Below are 26,065 nucleotides of genomic sequence, written 5' to 3' on the forward strand. Positions count from 1 at the left end.
ATGGAAAATTGTAGTGGCACCGGTTGATGTTTCAGCCTCTGAGTTTTCCAAGAAATTGTCAAAGTTCTTAACAGATGAAGGAAAATCTATGACTGACATACAGGCCTTGTTCTCTCCACACAGTTCCAGTTCTCCTGAGTCCATCATACGCGCGGTGGGTGAACTTCTGGAGAAGACAACGAAACCATCCGGTGAAACTAATGCTTATCGACGGCTACGCATCTTTTCTGGCACTGTTCCAATACCGATTGGAGAGGAAAGTCTAGAAAACTGGATAGAACAGGCCCGATTAATGACTGAGGAATGTGAGTGTTCTGAAAAGGAAAAACGGCGAAGAATAATGGAGAGTGTGAAAGGGCCAGCCCTTGACATCATCAAAGCTGTTCGATTTTCATGTCCGGAGGCAAGTGCTTCTCAATATTTGGAAGCGTTAGAAAACACATTTGGAACCTTTGAGTCAGGGGAGGATCTATACTTTGCCTTTCGTCTCTTACGTCAATTCCCCGGGGAAGCTTTGTCTGACTTTCTGCGTAGGATGGAGAAATCCTTAACTAAAGTGGTGCAAAGAGGAGGGTTGAGTCTCAAGATGATGGACAGAACAAGAGTTGAACAGCTGATTAGAGGTGCGGTAGAGTCGGATCTGATGCTTCTGCAATTAAGACTGAGGGAGAGAAGAGAACAGCCGCCAACGTTTTTAGCCCTGCTAAATGAAATCAAAGAAGCTGAGGAGAACGAAAGCGCTCGCCATAAAATCAAGGCATCCGTGAAGCCCATACAGTTGAGACAGGATGGTAAACTAGACTCCTCTGTGATCAGACAACTCCAAGCAGAAATTCAGGAACTAAGATCCAAATTCTTGGAAGATCCAAACACCGTTTCTGTTTCTGCCATGAGGGTGGATCCAAAAGATAATCAGGAAAAGAAAAGCGCTGATTCCCCTGGAGAGTCTGAAGTACAAGTGTTAAAGAAGCAAGTTCAACAACTGCAACAACAGCTGGCAGTAATGAGTTTTAGTTCCACTACTCAGTCACCCCAAGCTCAGTCCAGCACCAGGTCTGTTCCAGTGTCATATAGAGAAAGGCCAGTTAAGCACAGAGATGATTTCTTCTGTTATCGGTGTGGAGAGGATGGACACATCGCTACCAAGTGTCAATCACCGGAAAACAACTCTCAAGTAATACAGAAGTTGTTACGTGCTCTGCGAAAAGCTAAGTCTGAAAAGAACCCTGTGACTGGAAACAGTGCCACTTCTAACAGCCTAGACTGTTTCTCTAAAAAGAGTCAAACTGTGGTCTGTGGGGTAAGTCGACTTCCTAGAGGGTTAGTGGGTCCCGCCTCAACCGTTCCTGTGGAGCTGAATGGATGTTCTTGTCAAGCTTTACTGGACAGTGGGTCCCAGGTCACCATTGTATTCGAACAGTGGTATTCCAAATACTTACCGCAGATACCCATCCATCCGCTCACTGGATTGTCCATTTGGGGACTGAGCTCTTCTAGCTATCCATACAAGGGATACATCATAGTGGATGTTTTGCTTCCTGTTTCCCTCACTGGGGTTAAAGAGTCCGTTTCCATTCTCGCTCTGGTCTGCCCTGAACCTCAAGGTCCCCATCAAGTTCCTGTAATAATCGGCACCAACGCAAGCTTCTTTCAACGTCTGACCATGCTCAGTCAGGACTCTGGTGTATCAAACCAAGCACACTCACTGAGAATTCAGTCGTCGCTCCTCAAACCAGTTTTCCAGCAGGTCAAGGGAAAAGAGGAAGTCCCAGAGTCAGCTGATGGACAAGTAAAGTGGAAAGGACCAGGAGTCCTTACTATCCCTTCACGAGGTGAAAGCTATGCAGTGTGTAAAGTGGAGTGTGAGAAGCCACTGAGAAAAGACATTTTTCTTGTGGAAACACCAATGGACAGTCAACTTCCAGCTGGACTGTTTATCCCTCCAACGGTTATGTCTTCTTCTGCCATTGATGTGAACCACTTCAGAGTGCTGGTCTGCAATGAGACCTCTAAAGACATCCGCATCCCAACTGACACAGTGATCGCTAAAGTGTTTGCCACTGACACGGTAACAGTTACACCAGACGCTCCGATAGATCCGAAGAGGATAGATCCCAGCGTGTTCAAGTTTGGTGACTCTTCTATTCCTGCTGCTTGGGAGAAAAGGCTTAGAGAGAAGTTAGCTGAGCACGGAAACGTGTTTTCCCTTGAGGAGTGGGATGTGGGCCGAGCAAAAGGAGTGAAACATAATATCAGACTGAGTGACAGCCGACCATTTAGGGAACGATCCAGACGTGTTGCACCTGCAGACATTGACGACGTGAGGCGGCACATTAAAGACCTGTTGGCTGCAGGCATCATAACAGAATCCAGAAGCCCTTATGCCTCACCGATTGTGATTGCGCGGAAGAAAAATGGAACCATTCGTATGTGCATAGACTATCGCACTTTGAATTCCAGAACAATTCCCGATCAATACACCACTCCCAGAATAGATGATGCTTTGGACTGTCTGTCTGGAAGTAAATGGTTCTCCGTTTTAGACTTGCGTAGTGGCTATTATCAGATCGAGATGGCTGAGGAGGACAAGGAAAAAACAGCATTCATCTGTCCTCTGGGGTTTTACCAGTTCGAGCGTATGCCACAGGGGATCACGGGGGCTCCCGCCACATTTCAGCGGCTCATGGAGAGAGCTGTTGGAGATATGCATCTTCTCCAAGTCATTGTGTATCTGGATGACCTCATTGTCTTTGGCCGTACATTAGAAGAGCATGAGGAAAGGCTGCTGAAAGTGTTGGATCGGCTGGAAGAATATGGGCTCAAAGTATCTATAGACAAGTGCCAGTTTTGTCAGCCACAAGTCAAATATGTGGGACATATTGTATCTACTGATGGGATAGCTGCTGATCCTGAGAAGGTGAAAGCAGTGTCACACTGGAAGATGCCGTACGATTTGAAGTCCCTGAGGTCCTTTCTAGGATTTTGTGGTTTCTACCGCCGTTTTATTAAGAACTACTCTGGCGTTGTTAGACCACTGACTGACTTAACCAAAGGTTATCCCCCTGTTACAGGTCAATACAAAGCGGTACAGAAAGGCAAGTACTACCATGAGTCAGAGCTGTTTGGTGAGCGCTGGGACTCAAGCTGCACAGAGGCCTTTCATAACATCATCTATTGCCTTACACATGCCCCAGTACTGGCCTATGCAGATTCAGCTAAGCCCTATGTCCTACATGTCGACGCAAGCTTGAGTGGTTTAGGTGCCGTGTTAAATCAGGAACACCCAGAGGGACTGAGACCTGTCGCCTATGCCAGCCGCAAACTGAGTGCTGCTGAACGCAACTATCCCATTCATCAGTTGGAATTCCTGGCACTCAAGTGGGCCGTTGTGGATAAATTCCACGATTACCTGTACGGAGCAAAGTTCACCGTTAGGACGGATAACAACCCCCTCACCTACGTTCTGACCACCGCTAAGCTTAGTGCAACTGGACATCGGTGGCTGGCAGCCTTAGCCACATATGACTTTAGCCTTCAGTACAAACCAGGGCGTCACAACATTGATGCGGACGTACTGTCGCGCTATCCCTCACACACTGAATTGTCGCAAGAATGGGTGGACTTACCAAGATCAGGAGTAAGGGCCATCTGTCAGCTGGCTGATACTCACACCTCCGATGAATCATACAATAGGCTGGTAGATCAGTTGGGTGCTACTCCAGAAGTCATTCCATCTGTGTATGTTTGTCCAGTTCAGTTGGAAATGGGACACAAAGAGCAGTTGTCCAACGCTGACTTGAGACTAGCACAAGAGCAAGACCCCATCATCGGACAGGTGAAGCAGGAAGTGGAGAAAGGGCTTATACTTACCACTACAAAAAGTTCTAACCCTATTGAGACTCTCTTACGGCAACAGGGCTTGAAGCTGAACATTCGCCACAACCTCTTGTACCGAATTACAACAAGTACCAGCGGGAGAGAGAGAGAGCAGCTAGTTTTACCAGAAAGATACCGAGCCCAGGTGCTACAGTCTCTTCATGACGAGTCAGGTCACCTTGGAATTGAGAGAACCACAGAACTTTGCAAAGATCGTTTCTACTGGCCACGCATGAACAAAGACGTGGAGCAGTATGTAAAGGAATGTGGACGATGTATCACTAGGAAGACTTTACCTCAAAGATCGGCTTACATGAACAGCATAACGAGCAGTGGCCCACTAGATCTTGTCTGCATCGATTTCCTGTCTATTGAACCTGACTCGAAGGGAATCTCCAACGTGCTGGTCATCACAGATCATTTCACCCGCTATGCTCAGGCATATCCTGCAAGAGACCAGAAAGCATTAACAGTGGCCAAGATCCTTGTTGAAAAGTTTTTCATACATTATGGTTTGCCTGCACGCATTCACTCCGACCAGGGGCGTGATTTTGAAAGTAGGCTCATCAAAGACCTCCTCGGAATCTTGGGAATTCGCAAGTCTCGGACATCACCTTACCACCCTCAAGGAGACCCGCAGCCGGAGCGTTTCAATCGAACTCTTCTGTCCATGCTGGGTACTCTGGATCCTGCCCAGAAGAACAGGTGGAGCCAAAGCATCAGTCAGTTGGTGCATGCGTACAATTGTACTAAGAATGAAGCAACTAGGGTAATAGGAGAGACATTAATATAAAGTCGAGAGACATTGTTAGAACCTGGGTGCTCCGCCCTATTAGAGGTTAAGGGTAGGGGGCGCTACAATAACAAATGCGTCTAAAGCTATTTATTGCCGTCATCATAGGATCTCAACAAACAACGTCAGACAGTTTTATGTCACGTATAATTTTTTGCAGCAATTACAAATGTAAATAAATTAATACATGCTCTATATCCATAGATAGACAGTATATAAACGTAATCTCCCTGCAGCATATGTTTTCTGGTTCTGTAGCCATCTTCTCACATTTGCCACATAAGCACCCCTCGCATAAATATAATTTCGTTTGTACTTAAAAAAAAAAAAAAATTCGTTTGTACCTAGCAAATATTTGTGTGTATGTAGTTTCAAAAAATTGCGCGAACGTTATCAAAATGTGTGTGTGTGTGTGTTGCACATCCATAATTGCAAAGGGGACGCGATTAAAACTTTGTAAGTAGGCTACATAAATATATCAAATAACCATTCCGAGACGTCTTGGTCCATTCTCATTTCGCGTTTCTTCTGCCGGAGTCTCTTCATCATCTGGTTCCAGCAGGGCGGGGATATGCAGCTCATTTACATTTAAGGTGGTACACACCAAAACAGCTCTTTTTAAAACAGGCCCCAAAAATGACATTTTCAAATGGTTATAATAAATTACCTGTCGGGTATTTTGTGCTAAAACTTAACAAATACATTCTGGGGACACCCAAGACCAATATTACATTTTGTAAAAAGGGGCATAATAGGTGCCCTTTAAGTCTTTCAGGGGCACGAAATCAATTAAGTCAGTTATATGGACTCACCAGAGCAGACAACTCCAACATCTCGTCCATGAGAACATTCAGCTCGACTCCATGAAGAGACGGAACATTCTGAGAGTTTTGTTTCATTCCCGTCACAATCAAACACATCAGCCCAGATTTCACCACTTCCCTCTCCAAACCAGTCTGATCCCACAACAGACACAGCAATCCCACAATTCAGCTGTCTACAGAGGACACTGGCAGCTCTCATATCCCAGCATGCATCACACACTGTGCCCCATTCATTGAGGAACCGAAGCTCCACTCTTCCAGAACAAGAGCCTGAACCATTCATCAGTTTGGCCTCTGTGTAACCTGAATAAAGAACAGAAGTTAAAATAGTGTATAATGCAGCTGACAGAGGAGAATGAAGAGAGACTTTACCCGAACAGATCAGGCCCACATTATTCTCACTGGTGCAGTTGTGTTGGTGTGATGGTGATGTTGGACAAAAAGAAATATAAGACTCATCTCCTCTGCACTGAATCTCTTGTGTCCACATCTGAGCGTCTCCTTTTCCAAAAGCATCTTCTCCCAGCACCTGTACAGGAGCCCCACAGTCCAGCTCTCTACACACAACCTCTGCATCCTGCTGGTCAAAGCCAGCGTCACACACTGTGTACCAGGTGTCCCCATGAATCACCTCTAATCTCCCAGAACACAGGTGAAGCCCCTCGGAAAGTCTGGGATGTTTATGATCTGTTTATATTAAATAAAATCATACAAAATAGATTTATTTAGAGTGGTAGGTTTAAGAGTTTGTTTAATAATAACAACATTCAGTTTTAAATAAATAACATGTATATAATGCCAATTAGTAGCAAAATAAATATCGCAGGTTAGACACTGAACTCCAGCCGCCTACAAGAACTTCTCCACTCTCCCAGAACACAGGTAAGACCCGTCCACAAGTCTTGACCTTCCGTAGTTTTTGGTTTCTGATTATATTTACACAACAGAGTACCCTTATGAAAAAGAAGTATATTTCAAGTTAATTTTATGAAGTATACTTAAGTATATTTTAAGTATACTATATGTAGTAAGTATACTAATATCAATGTGTACTTGTAGTAAACTTGTAAGAGTACTATTTCAATACTGCTTGGGACTAAATTGGCCCACTTTTACTATATAAAAGTATACGTTTAAGTGTACTATAAGTGTAAGAGTAGTAAACTTTTAAGTACACAACTAGGTTGCTCATTTGTAATGCTCTACAAGTGAACTTATAAGTATACTAGTAGTTTACTAATTTAATACAAGAAGTCTTTTTTTTAGTTTATGAAAGTAGGCCTACACACTGAAGTGTACTCTCAGTAAATGACTAGTTTAGTTTAAGTTTTAGTTTAGTTTTCTTTAAGTGAACATGACATTATACTTATAGTTTACTATTTATGTATTATTTTGCACTTGCAGTATACTACAATGTTCAAATGTAGATATATATTTTTTTATACCTGAAAAATACCTTTAACTGGACTTTAATTTTAAAAACATTTTATTAGCTTCATATATCCTTTTTTATCAACACTTGAATGTCGGTAAGTTTGATAAAGAAAGGCAACATTTTAAACAAAAAAGTTGAGAAAATCAAATTTTTGTCAAGATGTCTTGATCTGATTCAAAACGATGATCAAAACACAGATGGGGACGGGTAGATCGAGTCCTTTATAGTCTATGATCGAGTCCAACACCCCCACAGCTTCACAGTCGTTTTCTCTTCATGGGTTACGCTTCATTTCATTTGGAAACATTAAGCAGTTTTGATTTACACGCTGTTTAATGTTTGATGATCACGTTTACATTTGAGTGAGCAATCTTCTATCACTTGTTTCAGCTTCTTCTTCTCCTGTGTTTTGATCCGGAGATTCTGTACTAGAAGATGTGTCATAGCGCCCCCTACCGTATAACAGTGAAAACATGGATAGCTGGAAAAATCAGTCAATGGTGGGGAAATGTAGAATTAGAGCATCTTAAAATGAAGGGGCAACTAATATATATATATATATATATATATATATATATATATATATATATATATAGCCTATAGGCTAGCAGCCTACGACATAGCTCGGCGATTATTATCGTTTACATGAGTCTACGAGGGCGATTAAAAAAGTGTCAATGATGTCATCTTACTCAGCAAATATAGGCTATTAAGAGTTTGGTTCCAAAACACGACAAACGTTATATAGCCTATATATTTAGTTCCCGCAAAAATCTGTATTGTATCTGGTCAGTGTTGAAAAGTCCAATGCGAGGCCATTTTGCGTAAAATGCGATATCCGCCGTGTTATTCTGTCATGTTTTCTCCCTTTCCTTTTCCCTTTCTCTGCAGAATGCGATACGCCCAAGCTCAACTAATCACAGCGCAGTGAGCGCACCATTCCATGCTTTGTAAACCGGAACAGCGGCGCTTTGAATAAACCCGGCATCCTAGTTTTCCTTCTACTTTGTGATCCACACATTATTTTTTTTTATAATAATTTTGACGGCATTGGTGACTCTGTGGTGGTTTCTGCGGTGGGGAAGACACGTAAGCCATCGAAATCTAATCATTTTAGGCTACTTGAGGACATTAAGAAGTCGAGGCACGCGGGAGGAGGAAAAATCTCGCCTGTTGCTTGTTCTCACACGACAGCATCAAACTTCAGTCACGCTAACACGTTGACCCCAGGGGATCTTTTGAAAAACTTTCAATTGTTTTACTCAAAGTCAACGAAAACCGAGCAGGACCAAGCCATTTTACAGATGATCGCCGTAAAAAAAGTTCAGGAGGTATTTCTTAGCGATGGTGATTTAATGTCGGCTATTTTTAGTCAAGTGCCTGTAAGTTATATAAGATTAGCATTAACCAAGTTCAGAGGCTGTCATATGTGGAACCAACTTACTTTTGTTGTGTATTTTCAACAGTTAAAATATGAAAAATAACTTTTATATTGATTCAATGGATTAATAGCATTTTGGAAGAAAAAAAACTGTCATGAATTAATTGCATTTTGGGGGGAAACTAATCCTTTTTTTAAATACATATTTGAAAATCAAAATCTGGATTTAAAAGTTTTATGTTATTATAACCTAAATATGCTATGTGAAAGTTTGAAACAAAAAATAGTGGTTTTCATCTTTCCACTCTATTGGTAAAGAAAACACATTATTAGCCTACTCAAATTAATCATAATGGATTTATCGTGTTTTGAAACCAAACTCTTCATACACAACAGATATAGGCTATACAGGAAATGTGGTCATCACTGGTTGTGAAGGCGGTTCATAAATTGCAAACAAGTCATTGCGCATTGTGCCGATCTGAGTCGAAGTCTCACCGCTATTCCTGTGATGAAATATGTGCGTTTCTGTCTCCTAGCCGCTTCACTCGCTGTCGTCTTTTAGTAAGCTGAAGCAAACTCAGATGTATGGCTTATTTTCTCCTCGCTCATCTGTTCGTGCCTAATATTGTACTTTGCACAACGCTGCCATTGCTACCATGAACTCTCACGCGAAGATGACAGCGTAGGTTATGCATATTTTATTATTTTATTTTAAGCAATCAGAAATCTGAGGGAATGATGGGGCCTAAATGAGGGGGCCTAGGCCCACCCAGGCCCCCTCGTGGCTACGCCACTGCTATACACTACCAGTGGACTAGCCTACACAAAAATTCAGATACGCAGAATTAGAAATATATCTGTTTTATATCAATATTTTCAAACAAGTATTTATAAAAAGTATATTTAATAGGCTACTCGATCAAAAGAGTTAACACAAGTCAAGTATACTTTGAATACTTAATTATACATTTAAGTAGGCTATATCTCGATCAAAAGATTGAGTACAAGTACAGGCCAAATATATTTGGACTTTTCTCTCAGTATAAGTCAAGTACTAAGTTTTAAGTATATTTCTGAGAAGTACATAAAGTATACTTTCTTATTTTTAGTATACTAGAAATAAGAAGTATACTAGGTATAAGAAATATACTAGGCTAATAGAACACTTGAATAAACTTCTTTTTCGTAAGGGTATGTCACTATGATTATGATATGGACATAAAACAATAGTCCTTTCATTAATAATAGATTTTATAAATAGATAAAATGTAGTTGTTAAGACAATAAAATATGCGGTTCATCAATTAGTTGCTTATGATTTGCTCTGACAATAAATTACATTAAATTACATTAAAATGCTTAAAAGATGTTTTTTAATGAAAGTCTGATCAGTGATGTATTAACAGAGTGATGTATGGAGCCGCTCACCTGAGCATCTGACTCCAGCATCATATCGATGACTACAGCTATGAACACCCCATCCTCTTGATCTACAGTTCTTCAGTGTTGACTCTGATCCACTACAGCCCACAAAACTCATCCAGATTGGTCCTGATCCTTCTCCAAAGCGAGTATCACGCACAGCCTCTACAGCCTCTCCACATCCCAGCTCTCTACACACCACTGCAGCATCAGTCTTATCCCAGCCAAGATCACCACACACTGTTCCCCACTGACCATCATGATGAACCTCCACTCTACCAGCACAGCGACTGTTACCACCAACCAATCTAACAGTCTCAAAATCTGTACATGAAAGAGAGAAAGGGATCGAATCATGCAAAGTCAAGAAACATAAGATGTAATGTAGAAATATACATATAAATATTTCAATTTGTGTATAATAAATTGTATAACAAATTGGATTCCTGTAAAAGCTCAAATAATTTATAAAATGTAATTGATAATGAATGATATAGTGTCAAGATCTTAGTTTCTAGATATAACAAAGGCTTCTATTCAGTTTGTAGTGGTATAATGCCATTATAAACAAACTACTTATTTAAAAATGTTAAATTTTACATCTTTAAAATCTATTTTGCACTTACCAGATGTGGTAATAGTGACTATAGAGGAGAGTAAAACGAGTGTCAGAAATCCCTCCATCTTCTTCTGCTCGTCACACTGTTTGTTTGACTCTGTTTCTCCTCTGCTCCCTCAAACACACTGAAGAAACTGGCTCCTGTCAGTCCCCTAAAGAGAGAGAGACTCTCACAGCTGCCAATGACACTCACTGTTACCTTATTAGACACAACAGAGGAAATCATCAAACACAATCACTGACAAATCACACAGCAGCATTTTTATTTTCTCCATATATATCAATAAAGTGTGAGCGCTGATGAGCGGGACTCCTCCTCCAGTGTGAAGAGACACTTCACTGAGGACAGACTCGTGTCAGTCATATGTCAGCGTGGAGAGAAAGTCACACTAAACTTACAGGAGATTGATAGAGAAACACTGCAGGTTATATTCAGCATCAAAGCCTGTATCTGCACACACAACATACAAGACTGACTGATGACTGACTGCTCGCTAACTGAAGCTTCATTTCACACACAAAAATAGTTTTGCTGTAAATCTATGTTTTATTAAGTTTATTTTTGTGCATAATATTGAGTGTAGTTTACTAAGTTCTAATCAAGAGCACAATAAACTGTGTGTTAATAATATATCAAACGAACTGGACTGGTTTGTGTACAACAAACAGAGGCTATTCAGATAATATTTGTAAATAAACATTGGTTTCTGTTCCAAAGTTATTCATTTGGCATTATGCATTTGTAGCTGTTATGTGTGTTTAGTGTGTTTGATACTGTAATACTTGATTCATCCACCAGATGGAGACACAGAACTAGTTATTGTGAAGAGGAGCAGACAGGAGTCTTGACCTGGTGGACAAATCGACAGACATTTGGACAGAAATTGATCATTACTCTTTTTACAGCTACTAATCTTTTTATTATTAATCATAGAGCTTATTTTACTGCACATGTATTTGAGTGATATTTGTATTTTCTTTAGTTTATTATAATAATCATTAACATATAACATATAATAATCATTATAATATAAAGCTAAATAAAAAAAATTAGTTGACTTCCTTTTGAAGTGTTTTACCCGCAAGATCAGCGGTTCTTAACCAGGGGGTCAGGGCCCACTATAGGGGGCCTCAGCAAACTTCCATAGGGGTCTGCAGGATGACTTAAAATATTACAATTAACATTTTATTATTATTTACAATATAATTGATATTAATAATATTAATAATATTATTAATGTGAATTATTTTTATTAAATGCTTGTTTTTATTTTACATTAGAGAAGCATTATTGCAATAGTAATATATGTATTGATTTGTTTGAATTTATAGTTTAAACAATAATAAAATAAATTGTGAATAATAATCATTATTATTGTTGCAGTCATACTGAATGAGTGAGAAAATGGGAGGTTTCCTTTTTTTCCTTAGCTGATCACATGCCTGAATCATAATCCATTTTCCACATGTTCATCTATGATCTTAAATAAGTTGAAGGTGCAGTGAACTGTTAAATACTGGGTTGTTCTGTGTAATAGTGATGTTCTGAACTGGTAAGAGGTTCAGTCACAGTCCTGTTGAATCATCATTTTTTGCCAATTGAGCAAATTACATAATTTCTCACATGCCTCTGAAAGATTGTCCAATAATATCACTTTGAATTACAAATAATATAGCAAATGAATTACAAAGAATTTGGCAAATGTAAAGAAAAAGCACACAGATGAAGTTAATAAGAAACAACATGAAAGCAAAGCATATTCTCTTTCAGTTTAAATGTAGAAAATCAGCTAAATGTAATTGATCTGGTACATTTCAAAACTAAGTGTAACATAAAATATTGATGGATATCAACTAAAACTTAATAATATGCATCAATTAAAATCCCCAAATAATCATAGTCTTCTGTTAAAAAACAATAAATATTAATGTATTAATCAATTTATGTTTATAAAGTAACACATTGAGCTCTTTAATGTTTTAAATTCATTAGAATATTTAGTTATGAAAATTAAACGGGACCTGTTTGGTAAGTTATTGTGTCCTGCTTTATCTCTCACTGAATAGGTCCCGTTTAATTTTCATAACTAAATATTCTAAATATTTAAAGTAGCCTACACTATTATATATAACATATCAATTATAATGTAATAATGATAATTGTTAAAGTTATTTTATATAACACTAATTTGAAAAGAAAAACACTTTATCAGGCTACATTCAAAACATTTTTATTTTAAACGCACATCTGCTTTATTATTGGACAACTGTCGTATATTGATGACATCATCATAGGTTTCTGATATGTCATCTGCAACAAAATATTACAAAATAAAATGCATGCATGTTTTGGATGGATGTTGAAAATCAAACATATTTAATGAAATCACATAAAATGCACATGCATTTTCAGATAATATTAATAATTACAGATATAAAACTATAGAATATTAGTATATTTACTATATAAAAAATAGGATTCAAGAGAGGTGACTTGCCTTTCAGAGGCTGACAGCCTCAGCACTTCACCGTTTTTTACCATTTCGTCACGTTACAACAGAGAAGTCAGCTTTCATGCATTCCCCGTTGACGCTGCGATACGGGCATGAGTGGATACAGAAGATCCGGAGGCATGACTTCAACCCGACCAAATTTTTAAATGCATATAATTTTCAGTATATTTCACCTGTGCGTTTCTATGCTTTCTATTACTGCATTTATTTTGTGCAAATGAGATGAGTAAAGATCTGTTCCATAAATCATTATCTGTCTGGTGTTTGTAAGCAGCACATATACAGTATTGTAGCCTAGGGCCACAAACTTACTTATATTAAATTGTTTGTGGTACCTACAGTTAAAAATGTAAATGTAAAATATTTGATGATAATATTGATCGAGGAATTGATGTAAGTAAAAATATATGGGCAGAATTGAGAAAATAGTATTTATGGAAATAATAGCCTATCACAGGGCAAACATGTATTCATCACATCTGAGCGCGAAACGCTGCTTGGGTAGTTTCAAGATATAAAAATAATGAATAATACAATATTCATTTAATTGTTCATATGTGTTTATTCTTGTTAGATTTTTTTTTTTTACTGATTATGAACAAATTAATCATGACAAACCAAATTAATTGTAACTGTATTAATTATACCATTGATGAAAACAAGCTGATAACGAGGTATTTTAGGCCTATAATTCTAACATAATTTTTCATGAAATATCATGATTGTATTTATTTATTTTTCGAAAGTAAGGTTAATGTAAGCAGTTTCTTACAATACTCTCCTAAATGCGTAATAAAACCTAAGTGCAAACATTACCGTTAGGGTTAGGGTTAGACCGTCGTCCTTTATTTTTCAGTGCATTTGTTTTACAAGATTGTTTTTACAAGATTATAACTATTATTATGTAGTAGTGTAATGTAGACAGACACAACTAAAAGAGGTTTGAATTTTTCTTTGTTTAATTTGCACACTGAATATGGGTTGGAGCTTTTAATTTTGAACTCTCAAAGTGCACCAGATTAATGAATTAAACATTAAAATGCACAACATTTTCTTACATTTTTTATTATTATTTTTTTTTTTTGGCTATAAATAAAACCTTTTAATCTGAATATTTCAGGAATCATGTTGTGTGAGTGACCCGTATAGGCCTATCACATCCTATCGTTTGGCAGCGACGAAGGTCTGTTGAGTTCAATATCTGAGTGTGCAGCTTTAACATAGCAGGTGAGAAAATCTGGCCAAAAGAGCAAAGCACTTACTAAACAATACCATGAAAATATTGTGTATTTTAGATATACATACCATGTTACATAAATCACAATCATTCAGACTATGTATAGGCTCTAGTTAGCTATTAGCTATTGTCATTACTGGTACTGCAGTAGACTACTTTTAACTCGTTTTTTTTTTTTTTTTTTTTTTTTTTAGGCTACTTATTTATCCATCAGTTAAATATTCTGCCGAGGGACTTTATTATTGTTAAACATTTTTTTAATGACCTGATTTTAAATTACCATAATTTGTATTAGATTATACACAACCTGCAATACTATATCTTTTGTCATTATTGGAACAAAAGAACAAAAAAAATATATATCTTTACCTGTAGAGGATTACCATGTAGGCCTATTGTCTTGGGCACCAGGGAACCGTATCGGATTGTTCAGAACCAGTGATTTAACCAGTATATATGTATAGGCTACTGTTTATGTATAAGACATAACAGATGCTTCTTCATCATCAGCTCAGAAATCTGCATCCTTCACTGCATGGGCCACATTCAAACATCAGGGTGTTTTTGTCTTATGAGACATTTGTGCACTAGGAGTGTTCTGTTCAGGATAAATGTAATGATGCTTGAAACTTTAAAAGCCAATGGATTTAAAATAAACAGTGAAAATTTAAATACAGTAATTATTAAGATTAATTGTTTATTTAGATTTTGACAGAACCATTAAGTTGCTGTATTGCATAATTCATCCACATGACAGCTTTAATACATAAGCATTTTTTACAGTTTTTCTGAATTGCAAAATTTTTGCTGAATTTCTTGAAACCATCACTCACTTTCTCAAAACCTTAAACACAAAACCAAATTTTTAAACCACATTCACAGAACCTCTGACTCTTCTGGCAAAATCAAACAATTGCCTCAAAACCATTTTATCTGTTCTCAAAATCAAACAATGCTCTCAGATCATACACACACGAGTCAAAACTATAAACACTACAGATCATTCATTACACACTACATAAAAAAATGGAGAACACAGAATTCAAAGCATGCAGTTACAGAAAAAAAGTATATTGTAAAAAAGTAAATAAATTTTGCAATTACGTAAAAAAGGAGTCAGGAGGCCTTACTGTAGGCCTATCTAATGTCTGTATATTCACCACTTGCATACTGTGAAAATACAGTGACCCAACTGCAAAAGCCAAAAAGGTTACAGTAAGAAACTCTAAATGAAAAGCATGTTACAGTAAAGTACACTCAGAAGAGTTGTGCAACTGCTAAATCAAGGTCAGTGAGAGAGATTTTATTCTGCTTCAGCATCATGTCTTCATGTTGGTCTGGCCGGAGGAGTTTCTCCACATCTCAGACAATGTCATCTCTGCAGGAAAAGGGAAAAACCCTAAAGCAGATCCAGCCTTGACAACATTCTCCACACCTTGCTCTTCCTCGTCCTCATCCTCATCCTCTTCCTGCTTGTTCACCTCCTCTTCCTCGTCCTCATCCTCCTCTCCCTCTTATATTGTTTCCATCCATTGTTGGTATCAACATTCAGTGCAACATTTTGAGTAAATTTGTGACTCTGAACTGACTTGTATGTACAGTTGGTTTGGTCATATCATTAGAAATAAGTGTGAACAATTTTGAGTCGTTGTGTGTAAACGATGACAACTGTGTTGCAGTTGTGTTTAACTTTCGCCTACCTGTGTTTAGCATTTTGAAACGTAAGTGCATCACAGTGTGAAATGTGTTTTAGTGAGTGAGAATGTGTTTAGAGTTTTGAAAAAAGAGTGCATGAGATTTGCAAACTGTGTTTTAACCTGAACTTGTTTAATGTTTTACAGAAAGAGTGATTTATTCCACAAATTGGTTTAGACTATTGAGAATTTGGTTCAGAGAATGTGTTAGTGTTTTAGCAATTCAGAAAAACTGTAATACATATATTTATATATATTTGTTTTATTTTTACTGCTATAAAACAATAGGCCAAAATCCACTAAAACTAAAATGTCATAAAAGCAGAAAGCAAAGTTTCATTACAGAACATTTTCAAGTAACATCAAAGCTGAGATTTCACACAGAAATATCACTCTTGACTCTTGAATGTTCAGATGTCTTGAACCGAGGCAGTGGGTGTGGCCATTCAGTCATACGGCCCCTCCCCCTTTGATTGACTCCTCCCCCACATCATCATAATCTGTTATTAAAAACAAAATCTTAAATTATTTAACATTATTCTTAAATGAAAAAGTTAAATGTCAGTCTATAAACATGGAAAATATAATAACAATAATATTAGAATATACTGAGAACAGAAATGTTACAATAACTTACCTAACAGGTTTATCTTCAATGACACTCATCACATCATCATACTCCTCCGGAACTCCCTCTGATCAACATTAATGACATACAAATGTCACACTAGTTCATAAAACACTTTCTCATTTAATGGATAATCTTCCGTTAATTTGATTACACAGAAATCGTGTAATACTCATGCAAACTTATATGTAAAGGCAAGGGTGATATATAGTGCAACTCACCTTGAGCGCTCTGTCTAATAATGATGACATCATCATAATTCTCTGGTGCATCCACTACACATGTAAATAGAAGCCAAAATATATAACTTTAAGACTTTCAGTAACAAGCTTGATTAGATGAATATTATGTAAAATATTGTTAAAATAGTAAAAACACATTTTTTAATAGAGTTCTGTCCATTGGTGATGACATCATCATAGCTCTCAGGTGTGTTTTCTACAAAGTTAACAATGTTAAATTTAAAACACTTTTCTTCAAAATACTTTAATATTGTTATTTAAAACTATATCGAATAACAGAACGACACCTGACTCACGATCTGGTTTCAGTCCAACAGTGATGACATCATCATAGTATCCCGGTGTGATTTCCTTCATCTCTTCTGCATCAACACAGAATATGTTTGGATACAAAAGCCAAAATATGTTCTTGTTGCAGGTCATGAGACCATTAAGTTATTAATCATCTGGTAAAAAATCATGTGATCAATTAAAAAGGTCACTGACCTTTCAGGACACTGTTGTTGGTGACATCATCATAATATACAGTCTTGAAATCTTTTGCTAAAATGGAGAACAGAATGTTAATATATAGACAAACAGCAGAATTTAAATAGTATTTAAACAGTTTTTGGTCAAATATTTAATAGAATTTCTTAATTACGTTTATTTATTTAGGTTTAATTCAATGAAAAGTATTTTGAGTGGAATGAATATGCGCTTCTGCTGTCTAACCTGAGAGAAGCTCATCAGCATCTTCATACCCAGAATGCAGTTCTTCAGAGATGAGACTTCCTGTTAAAGGAGAGAAAAACAGTCAGAAACATGTTCATCATCACAAACAGACTGAATCCTCATTTCCATTGGATCAAAAAAACATTAGAGGCAGAAATCCCATGTTTTTTTCTGTTTTTTTTCTGTTAGGCCTATTAGCAAACACACATGTATCCTCACATGAACACATTCCTAACTGCCTTCCAGAAAGAAACAAATACACACACGTGCGTGCGTACAAACATATGAACCGCTCCTTATTACCCTCTAAAAACACATACAGGAAGAAACACACACACTTTATATAGTGTAAGAATTTTTAAGGCTATAAGGAGTTGAGGCAAAACATTTATATACATATATATATAAAATTCTCACCATTAACTATGACTTTTGACTCAAACTCCTAATTACTGCTTATTAATAGTTAGTAAGGTAGTTGTTAAGTTTAGGTATTAGGGAAAAACACCTTTTCCAGGACCATAGGTCTGTCCACTGGTAATGACATCATCATAGCCCTCTGGTGTGTCATCTACAAATTGAACATGAAATCAATGCCATCAAGCTCAAAACAAACTTGAATGTATATATTAATATGTAGACTGTAGAATAACAGAGAGAACTACAACTACAGTACAGAAGTGAACCAGCACCTGTCTCACGATCTGGTTTTGGAACATGAATGATGATTTCCTCATAGTATCCGGATGTGTTTGCATTCCCCCTCTCTTCAACATCAAAACAAAGTATGAATATAGAAAAATAAAGATATTTAAAATGAAAATGAAATAAAATGCAGGTAGAGAGGTCTTTATGATTTGAATCATCTGGTAATGAAATGACCAGTTTACAAAGCCAATGTCATATTATGTTATGCTATTCAAAACATCAGACTCAATTATATACAGTAGGGCTAAGCATTGTATATTGGGGTGCACATTTACAGGTCATACATTTCCTGGAATTTGTGAATTTCACTATACATTTTTTTTTTTTTTACAATTTGTGAATCACCTCTAACCTGAGAGAAGCAAATCAACATCTTCATACCCAGAATTCAGTTCTTCAGAGATGAGACTCCCTCCTGTTAAAGGAGAACAGAACAGAAACAGACTGAATCCTCAAATCCTTTGGGTCATAAAGCTCTGTGATAGTGAGAGCAAGAATATACTTTCTTGTCTTGGGGGGGTTGGTGATGGGGGGGGGGGGGTCATCTTTTATCATCTTATTTATTTTATCATACACCTGCAGTTCTGTTGTTTTTTGTGGATTAATACATAATTAAAATTAATTAGATGTGAATGAGAGAAAAATATTTAATTCTACAGTGGATCAGATCTGTATCACTGATGTCTCTTGCTAATTAATAATGAAGATGCATAATTAAGACTGAAGGAAGTAGCTCACATTACTAACAGAACTTTAACACAGATGACTGAGGTTTTTGTTTGATGGCATTTCTTTTCTCAGGATGGTTTTCACAATGATCTAAACACATAAATTAGTTGCATTCCAATTAATCGAATATGCCCTGCGAAGTGGACTTCATGGGGTATTACTGAAGTGAGATAAATGTTTAGTTTGAATGACACTGCAAATACTATAGGGAATAAGGGTTCATCATCTTCACTTCACAGGAAGTGGAGAGGGAAATTTACCCACCAGTCATTGTGCATCACCACAGTACTTGAGGTTTGATTGAAATAAACACCAGGTAATTAATACATTTAATTAGTCCCTGGTGTGGTTTGTACACGACTGTTCATGGGTGCAATGTTACAATGCAAGAGGAGAAGTGAACACTTTGGGACCCTGTTGATCAGAATGCAGCAGTTAAAGTTTTGAACAATCTCTGATGATGCCTCACCTGAATGAGTGAATTGATTGTGTCTGTGATAAATTTCCTCATAAACTACCTCACTTGGAGCCCTGTGTAGTCCTGTGTACCAGTCAGAGAGAGCTGAGAGTGTAGACAGACAAATCTGCTGTCAGTTCACAACACATGACTGATCACACACTGAATAACACACAATATGACAGTCTCTGGATCTCTCCTACCTCTCCTCATCACTCTGTTCTGCTGAATCAGTATAAGCAGTGGCACTAAGAGCAGTAAGAGCAAAACTCCCAGTACAACCACAAGCACAGAGAGAGACACTGGAGGAGTTTGTGGAGGAGTGACTGATGTTGAGCGCACTGTCTGAGAAACTGGAGGAGAAGCTGATGTTGTTGTGGCAGGAGTAGTGGACACTGACAAATCTGGCAAATCTGTCAAAACAGACACAAACAGATTAAAAATCCAACAAATACACACATTTTATTAGCATTAAAATGACTACTATTGCTCAGTGTTTTGCTCTGACTTGCACAGGTGAGTCCAGCGTGCTCTTTGTGGGAGCAGTCAGTGTGGTTCTTCAGGGAGAGAGGACAGTCCCACAGGTGAATCTCATTCCCTCTGCACTCGACTCTGTTCAGCCACACAACACCTTCACCAGCACCAAAGGATGAATTCCCATCAGCCCTCAGTGCTGCTCCACAACCCAGCTGCCTGCAGACCACCTGAGCATCGCTGATGTCCCACAGATCAGCACAGACTGAACCCCACACAGCGTTATGATACACCTCCAGCCTCCCAGAGCACCGGCCCAAACCTCCACTCAGTCTGAGAGGAACATGATCTAAATCACACAAAGCAACATCACTGACCAGCAATACATTTACAATGCATTTTATGACTATTTAAAGTTGTGACAAATTATGAATGTGGATTCAGTGTACAAGTGCTCAGATATGAATAATTCAAGATACTGTGAATAAAGAAAATACATCCTTATAATTATCTTACTTGAACACTGTCTCTGGTGAGGAAATTCTGAGGTAGAACATGTCAGACGACTCTGAGGAGATTCACCAGTCTGCTCCTCTAAAATGAAAACGTTAAAATTGAACTCAATACTGAATAGAAAAATTATAAATATTAATAATAATCATACTGAAACCAACATGATGTTTTCCAACTATCTTAAATCAGTTCATTATCATCTTACCTGAGCAGGTGATCTTGGCCACTTCATTATCACAGTCATTCTGTCCCCAGGGTGAAGATGGACACTGCCATAGAGTGGAATCATGACGTCGACATTTAAAATAATCAAGCCAATTATGAGACTTCAGTCCCTCTGAAGAACTGGGTTCACTGCCAGATCTTCCACAGTTCAGCTCTTGACAGATCAGACTCGCTGTGTCTCTGTTCATCTGGTTCCAGCACACATTACCCCAGAATCCATTGTAGAAAACCTCCACATTCCCTTCACAGCCCTCAGTTAACCTGATCTCTTTAAACTCTAGATGGAAAAGGATGAGATTGAGAATCAATGCATTTAAAACAATTAACTCTTTAATTTCTTCTCACTGTCTTTTTAGAAGGAGGCATACAGTGAAATAATTGATCTCAACTTTACATATATAAAATGGAGGACGCTAAAACCAAAAATGTGGAAACATATTTCATGCATTTGTGTATAAATATATTTTAAAAAAATTTGCACAACATTTCTGGAACGAAATTTTTTTAAACTCAATAATTTTTTTTATTGTTTTACACACTTTGTACTTGAGGCCCACTTAGCGTAACCATTCACTCCTAATCTTCAGACCAAGTCTGTAAAACTGCAAGCAGTCAATGTGAAAAATGTAAAACACAAAAACTATTGCATCTTTTGCTTGTTCAGTGCAGTGGAGTGTACAGGAGTTTATCACACTTACATATATGTGCACAAATACTGTATATACAGTATGAATGCAGAATCGATAAACTTTACAGTTATTGAACTGATCTGACTTGAGCTGAATAATGACACTATTGGCTTGTTAGAGCTGCTTTACAGCAGAATTTAAATTTGTTACAATTGTGAAGCTTCTGTGAAACAATCTGTATTATATAAAGCGCTACAGAAATAAATGTGAATTGACTTATTCAGTATGTATTACAAAATAAACAGAAATCCAAGGGTCAAAAGAGTATTTGTTTCTCAAAAATTTCTAAGTGGTCAAATTAGGTGTATTTACACTATAAAAAGAAATGCAAAAGGGTAAAAAAAAAACATTGCGTTTTAAATCCTAAGTGATCAATTTATGTTTTCACACCTGATCGTGTCGGTAATTGGAAAATGATTGTGGGATTTAAATGGCAGTGTTTTCTAAAATAACACAAGAAAAACTAGTTTTGAATAATGAGAACTGTGTTAAGCATTTTACAAAAAGTTTGTTTTACAAATGCAAACTGAGTGTAAAGCAGATAATGTGACTGCAGTTTTGCAGACTTGGTCTGAAGATTAGGTGAATGCTTACGCTAAGTGGGCTCAAATACCACTTATAGTGTGTAAGCAATTTAAAGCAAAACTGTAATACTAACCAGTAATGTGTTTCTTTATTTACACTTTGTCTTCTGATTCAGTCAGTAGTTGTAAGATTTATGGCTTTCATTCAGTAAAAAGAACCAAACCATTAGAGTTATTTGTTCGGAAATCAGACTACATTTGTGGCACTCTGTGTTTTACGAGTTCACACTTACAAATGATTAGATAGAGTAAAAGCGTATGCGTATGTGGCGTGCTGTCCGAGGGAGAGCTCTGAGCTCAGAATGTGTCCCGAACCCACAGTACTCCCCCCGTATCTCTGGTTAGGATTAACCAGACGAGTATGTGGAGACGGGGTGGTGGAGGGATGCAGAAAACACTGTCGAGGAACATAGGTGAGTCGGCTACGTGTTTATAGGCCCCGTTTCATGCTGATTGGATAGATCATTTGAACGTGCTCCCCCCGAACTTTGTTAATAAAACATAATTTAGTGCTGTAGATTCAGTGTCTTGCTGCAGCTCAAGTATTTTAGAAAACTCTGTCAGAGTATTTTAGTATTCTGTCTACATTTGAAAAATGCACTTGTATTAACAGAATAGGTTCATGTATTTTTTTTTAATTGATGTATATTTAATGTGTATAAATACACCTGATCACATACTTAGGTTACTGGCATGTTTAAAATACTGTCAAGTTATTATTTAACTTATTGTTTGCTGTTTACCTGAGCACACGACTCCTACATCCTCCTTGTGTTGACAGTCATGTTTCCCCCAGCCTGGAGAAGAGCAGTTCCACAGGGACGTCTCATTCCCCTCACACTCCACCTCATCCAGCCATATGGGTCCAGAACCAGGACCAAACCAGGCTGGTACCTGCTGGTTACTGAGGGCCACTCCACACTGCAGCTGTCTGCACACCACATGGGCATCTTTAATATCCCAGGAGTCATCACACACTGTCCCCCATGAGCCGCTGTGAAAAACCTCCAGCCTCCCTGCACAGTCTCCCCCAGAACCCACCAGCCTGATGGACCCGCGACCTGATATTCAGAGAGAGAAAAACACATTATTGATCACTAACAACTGAAGAATCTGCCCAGATGTTGATTTTCTCACCAAAGTGTTTGATTGACAGCTGTTGTGTGGAGCTGCAGTTGAGAGTTTGTGGAGAGCTGCAGTTCCTCAGATGAGCTTCACTCTCTGGAGAGAGTATTTATTTGTAATTCAGTATTTATCTAAAATGTATACAACATTTTAACCTGAAACCAATGACTTTATCACGGTGTGAATTTGCTCACCAGAGCAGACGACTCCAACATCTCGTCTATGAGAACATTCAGCTCGACTCCATGAAGAGACGGAACATTCTGAGAGTTTTGTTTCATTCCCGTCACAATCAAACACATCAGCCCAGATTTCACCACTTCCCTCTCCAAACCAGTCTGATCCCACAACAGACACAGCAATCCCACAGTTCAGCTGTCTACAGAGGACACTGGCAGCTCTCATATCCCAGCATGCATCACACACTGTGCCCCATTCATTGAGGAACCGAAGCTCAACTCTTCCAGAACAGGAGTCTGAGCCGTTTATTCCATTGACCAGTCTGAGATCAGTGTAACCTGTGCAGAGAACTGACAGCTTATTTAAACACGAAACTAGAATAGATTGAGATAATCTATAATAACAGATAATTTATCTAAATAAATACCAAATGTTTATACTTAACCAGAACAAATCACTCCCACATCATTATCATGGGAACAGTTGTGTATCTGTGAAGATGATCGTGAACAGTCGTCTATTTGAGACTCATTTCCTCTGCACTGAATCTCCTCTGACCAAACTCGACCCTTTCCTTTTCCAAAAGCATCTTCTCCCAGCACCTGTACAGGAGCCCCACAGTCCAGCTCTCTACACACAACCTCTGCATCCTGCTGGTCAAAGGCAGCGTCACACACTGAACCCCATCCTTCTGTACGAAACATCTCCACTCTCCCAGAACACAGGTGAAACCCGTCCACAAGTCGAAGTCGTTGCTCTGAGTCTTTTAATTATAAAGACAGATAATTAATTAAACTAATTTATTCACCTGGAACACTAGAAAAATCTTAATTCAATTTTGACATTTTGTATTTCATTAATTCATTTAATCTGCACTTATTTTATCTGTAATTTTATTTTTCATCTGTCATTTTATAATCTTCAATAAATAAAGAATGTAAATAAGATTGTCAAATCAGACTGTGAATAATAAAAAGGACATTACATAAGCCTATTTAGTGGGGATTCTCTGCATTATATTTTATTATAAGAAAATAAGGAATGGGGATAAATATAATATCATGAACAAAATAATTAAACAGATTGCATGTTTCATAAAATTTACACTGATGAAGTTTGTCCTCACCAGCATACAGAAACATTATATTGCTTGAGTGAGAATTATGAAAGAGTGATATGATAAGTTGAGGGGAAGCTTACCTGAACAGACGACACCAGCATCTTGATCATGATTACAGTCCTGTGCATACTTTTGGCTCTCTGAACTGCAGTCTTTCAGTGCAGTCTCTGATCCACTACAGTGTACATCAGACATTAAAATTGGTCCTGATCCACATCCAAAGTGAGCTTCAATTGTTGCTTTTTCAGCCGTCCCACAGTCCAGCTCTCTACACACCACTGCAGCATCAGCAATATCCCAGTACCTATGACACACTGTTCCCCACTGACCATCATGAAGAACCTCCACTCTACCAGCACAGGGTTTACTGCCATTCACCAACCTCACACTCATACTGTCTACACATGAGCGACAGGGAGACAACTAGTAAATATACCAATGTTAGTGTAACATTACATGTAAATGATTTCAGCTCATATGAAAGAATAAAGTACATCTTTATGTACCTACCAGAGGTGCTGAGTTTTACCAGATAGCACAGAAACATCAGCATCAGACAGCTCTTCATCTTCTGCTCGACACACACTCGTCAGCTCAGAATGCAGCACAAGTTTCTCCTCTGCTCCCTCAAACACACTGAAGAAACTGGCTCCTGTCAGTCCCCTAAAGAGAGAGAGACTCTCACAGCTGCCAATGACACTCACTGTTACCTTATTAGACACAACAGAGGAAATCATCAAACACAATCACTGACAAATCACACAGCAGCATTTTTATTTTCTCCATATATATCAATAAAGTGTGAGCGCTGATGAGCGGGACTCCTCCTCCAGTGTGAAGAGACACTTCACTGAGGACAGACTCGTGTCAGTCATATGTCAGCGTGGAGAGAAAGTCACACTAAACTTACAGGAGATTGATAGAGAAACACTGCAGGTTATATTCAGCATCAAAGCCTGTCACTGCACACAGGAGATACAAGACTAGTGACTGATTTTTGTAAATCTGATCACTTCAAACACTTGTAACTTAGTAGAAAATATTTTTTTTATGAATTATTTTAATAAATGTAACATTTTAATCTCATTGTTTCTGGATAAATTATGCATAATATTATTAAATGTGGAATATACTGCTTTGTTCTTTTATTCTAAAAATGCAATTGTATTACACCATACAACAACTAAATTGTTGCTAAGCTATTCAGATGTGTTTTTATTAAATAAATTAAATATTATCTACATAAATAAGTAAACCTATTTAAAAAAACAAAACAAAAAAAAAACAGCAATGAATGTGCGTTTAATGCTGTATTTGTCCAGTAGATGGCAGCAAAACACCTCTTACTGTAAAGACTGTAGTGTTGCACATGAGGGAGAGTGAATCAGAGTGGGTGCTTCTCAATTCTTATTTGTGCATCCTCGTTTCCTCTCCTCGCTTCCTTTCCTCGCATCTCAGCTCCGCCCCCTGTAGGATGCGAGGGAATTCTGCAAGGAAAAGACGCGAGGACGGAGGGATCAAATGAAAGCTTTTAGGTGTGTTCGACATCGGCTGCGGCTGGATGCAACCGATCGGCGAGAGTAGCCGTGTGCAGGCGGGGAGGAGCTGCAAACGGAGACGTGAAGTCGGACACTTTCTGGTTCCCGTGGTGACCGCTCACGTGGTGTTTGCATACTTTGCCACAGCTGCAGTGAAATAAATGCAATATTTGCCAAATAATACACAGATGTTTCAGAGACATTTTTATTCAATACTTTATGTACTGCTTCATACAGCGTCTGTTTGAACAAGAATAAAGTTCAACTATCAATGAAGTGGAGTCTACGTTTTTTAAGTAGTTTTAATTTGATAAACATGACACAATATTACATGACAACGAC

At 37.9% G+C, this 26,065-nt stretch overlaps 2 protein-coding genes and 1 long non-coding RNA gene across 3 annotated transcripts in view; all 3 read right to left on the reverse strand.

Annotated features, from left to right (window-relative positions):
* Positions 1-24,502, reverse strand: part of LOC311289138 (scavenger receptor cysteine-rich type 1 protein M130-like) — a gene marked incomplete at its 3' end in the record, with an annotated part of 37,122 nt that extends 12,620 nt beyond the window's left edge. The window contains exons 1-5 of the mRNA XM_084406894.1: positions 24,266-24,502; positions 23,517-23,828; positions 9,741-10,058; positions 5,866-6,180; positions 5,482-5,796 (exon numbers count right to left, since the gene is read on the reverse strand). Of these exons, the coding sequence (XP_084263020.1) occupies positions 5,482-5,796; positions 5,866-6,180; positions 9,741-10,058; positions 23,517-23,828; positions 24,266-24,380 (1,375 nt within the window). The 5' untranslated portion in view covers positions 24,381-24,502. The remainder of the gene's footprint in view (positions 1-5,481; positions 5,797-5,865; positions 6,181-9,740; positions 10,059-23,516; positions 23,829-24,265) is intronic.
* On the reverse strand, positions 16,093-16,702 carry LOC311288807. The gene is made up of 3 exons (XR_014627006.1): positions 16,647-16,702; positions 16,435-16,492; positions 16,093-16,297 (listed from the first exon to the last, which is right to left on the reverse strand). It is a non-coding gene; the product is annotated as an uncharacterized lncRNA (long non-coding RNA).
* Positions 16,760-23,290, reverse strand: LOC311289042 (scavenger receptor cysteine-rich type 1 protein M130-like; the record flags this gene model as incomplete). Its single annotated transcript, XM_084406794.1, has 13 exons — positions 16,760-16,863; positions 16,964-17,029; positions 17,154-17,210; positions 17,382-17,441; positions 18,442-18,504; positions 19,288-19,380; positions 19,479-19,688; positions 19,784-20,098; positions 20,266-20,343; positions 20,468-20,764; positions 22,504-22,821; positions 22,859-22,981; positions 23,080-23,290. 13 exons carry the CDS (start codon positions 23,288-23,290, stop codon positions 16,760-16,762), a joined length of 1,995 nt encoding a protein of 664 aa, XP_084262920.1.
* Positions 24,503-26,065: the final 1,563 nt, after the last annotated feature.

The sequence above is a fragment of the Rutilus rutilus genome (assembly GCF_951802725.1).
Source record: "Rutilus rutilus genome assembly, chromosome: 4".
Classification (NCBI taxonomy): domain Eukaryota; kingdom Metazoa; phylum Chordata; class Actinopteri; order Cypriniformes; family Leuciscidae; genus Rutilus; species Rutilus rutilus.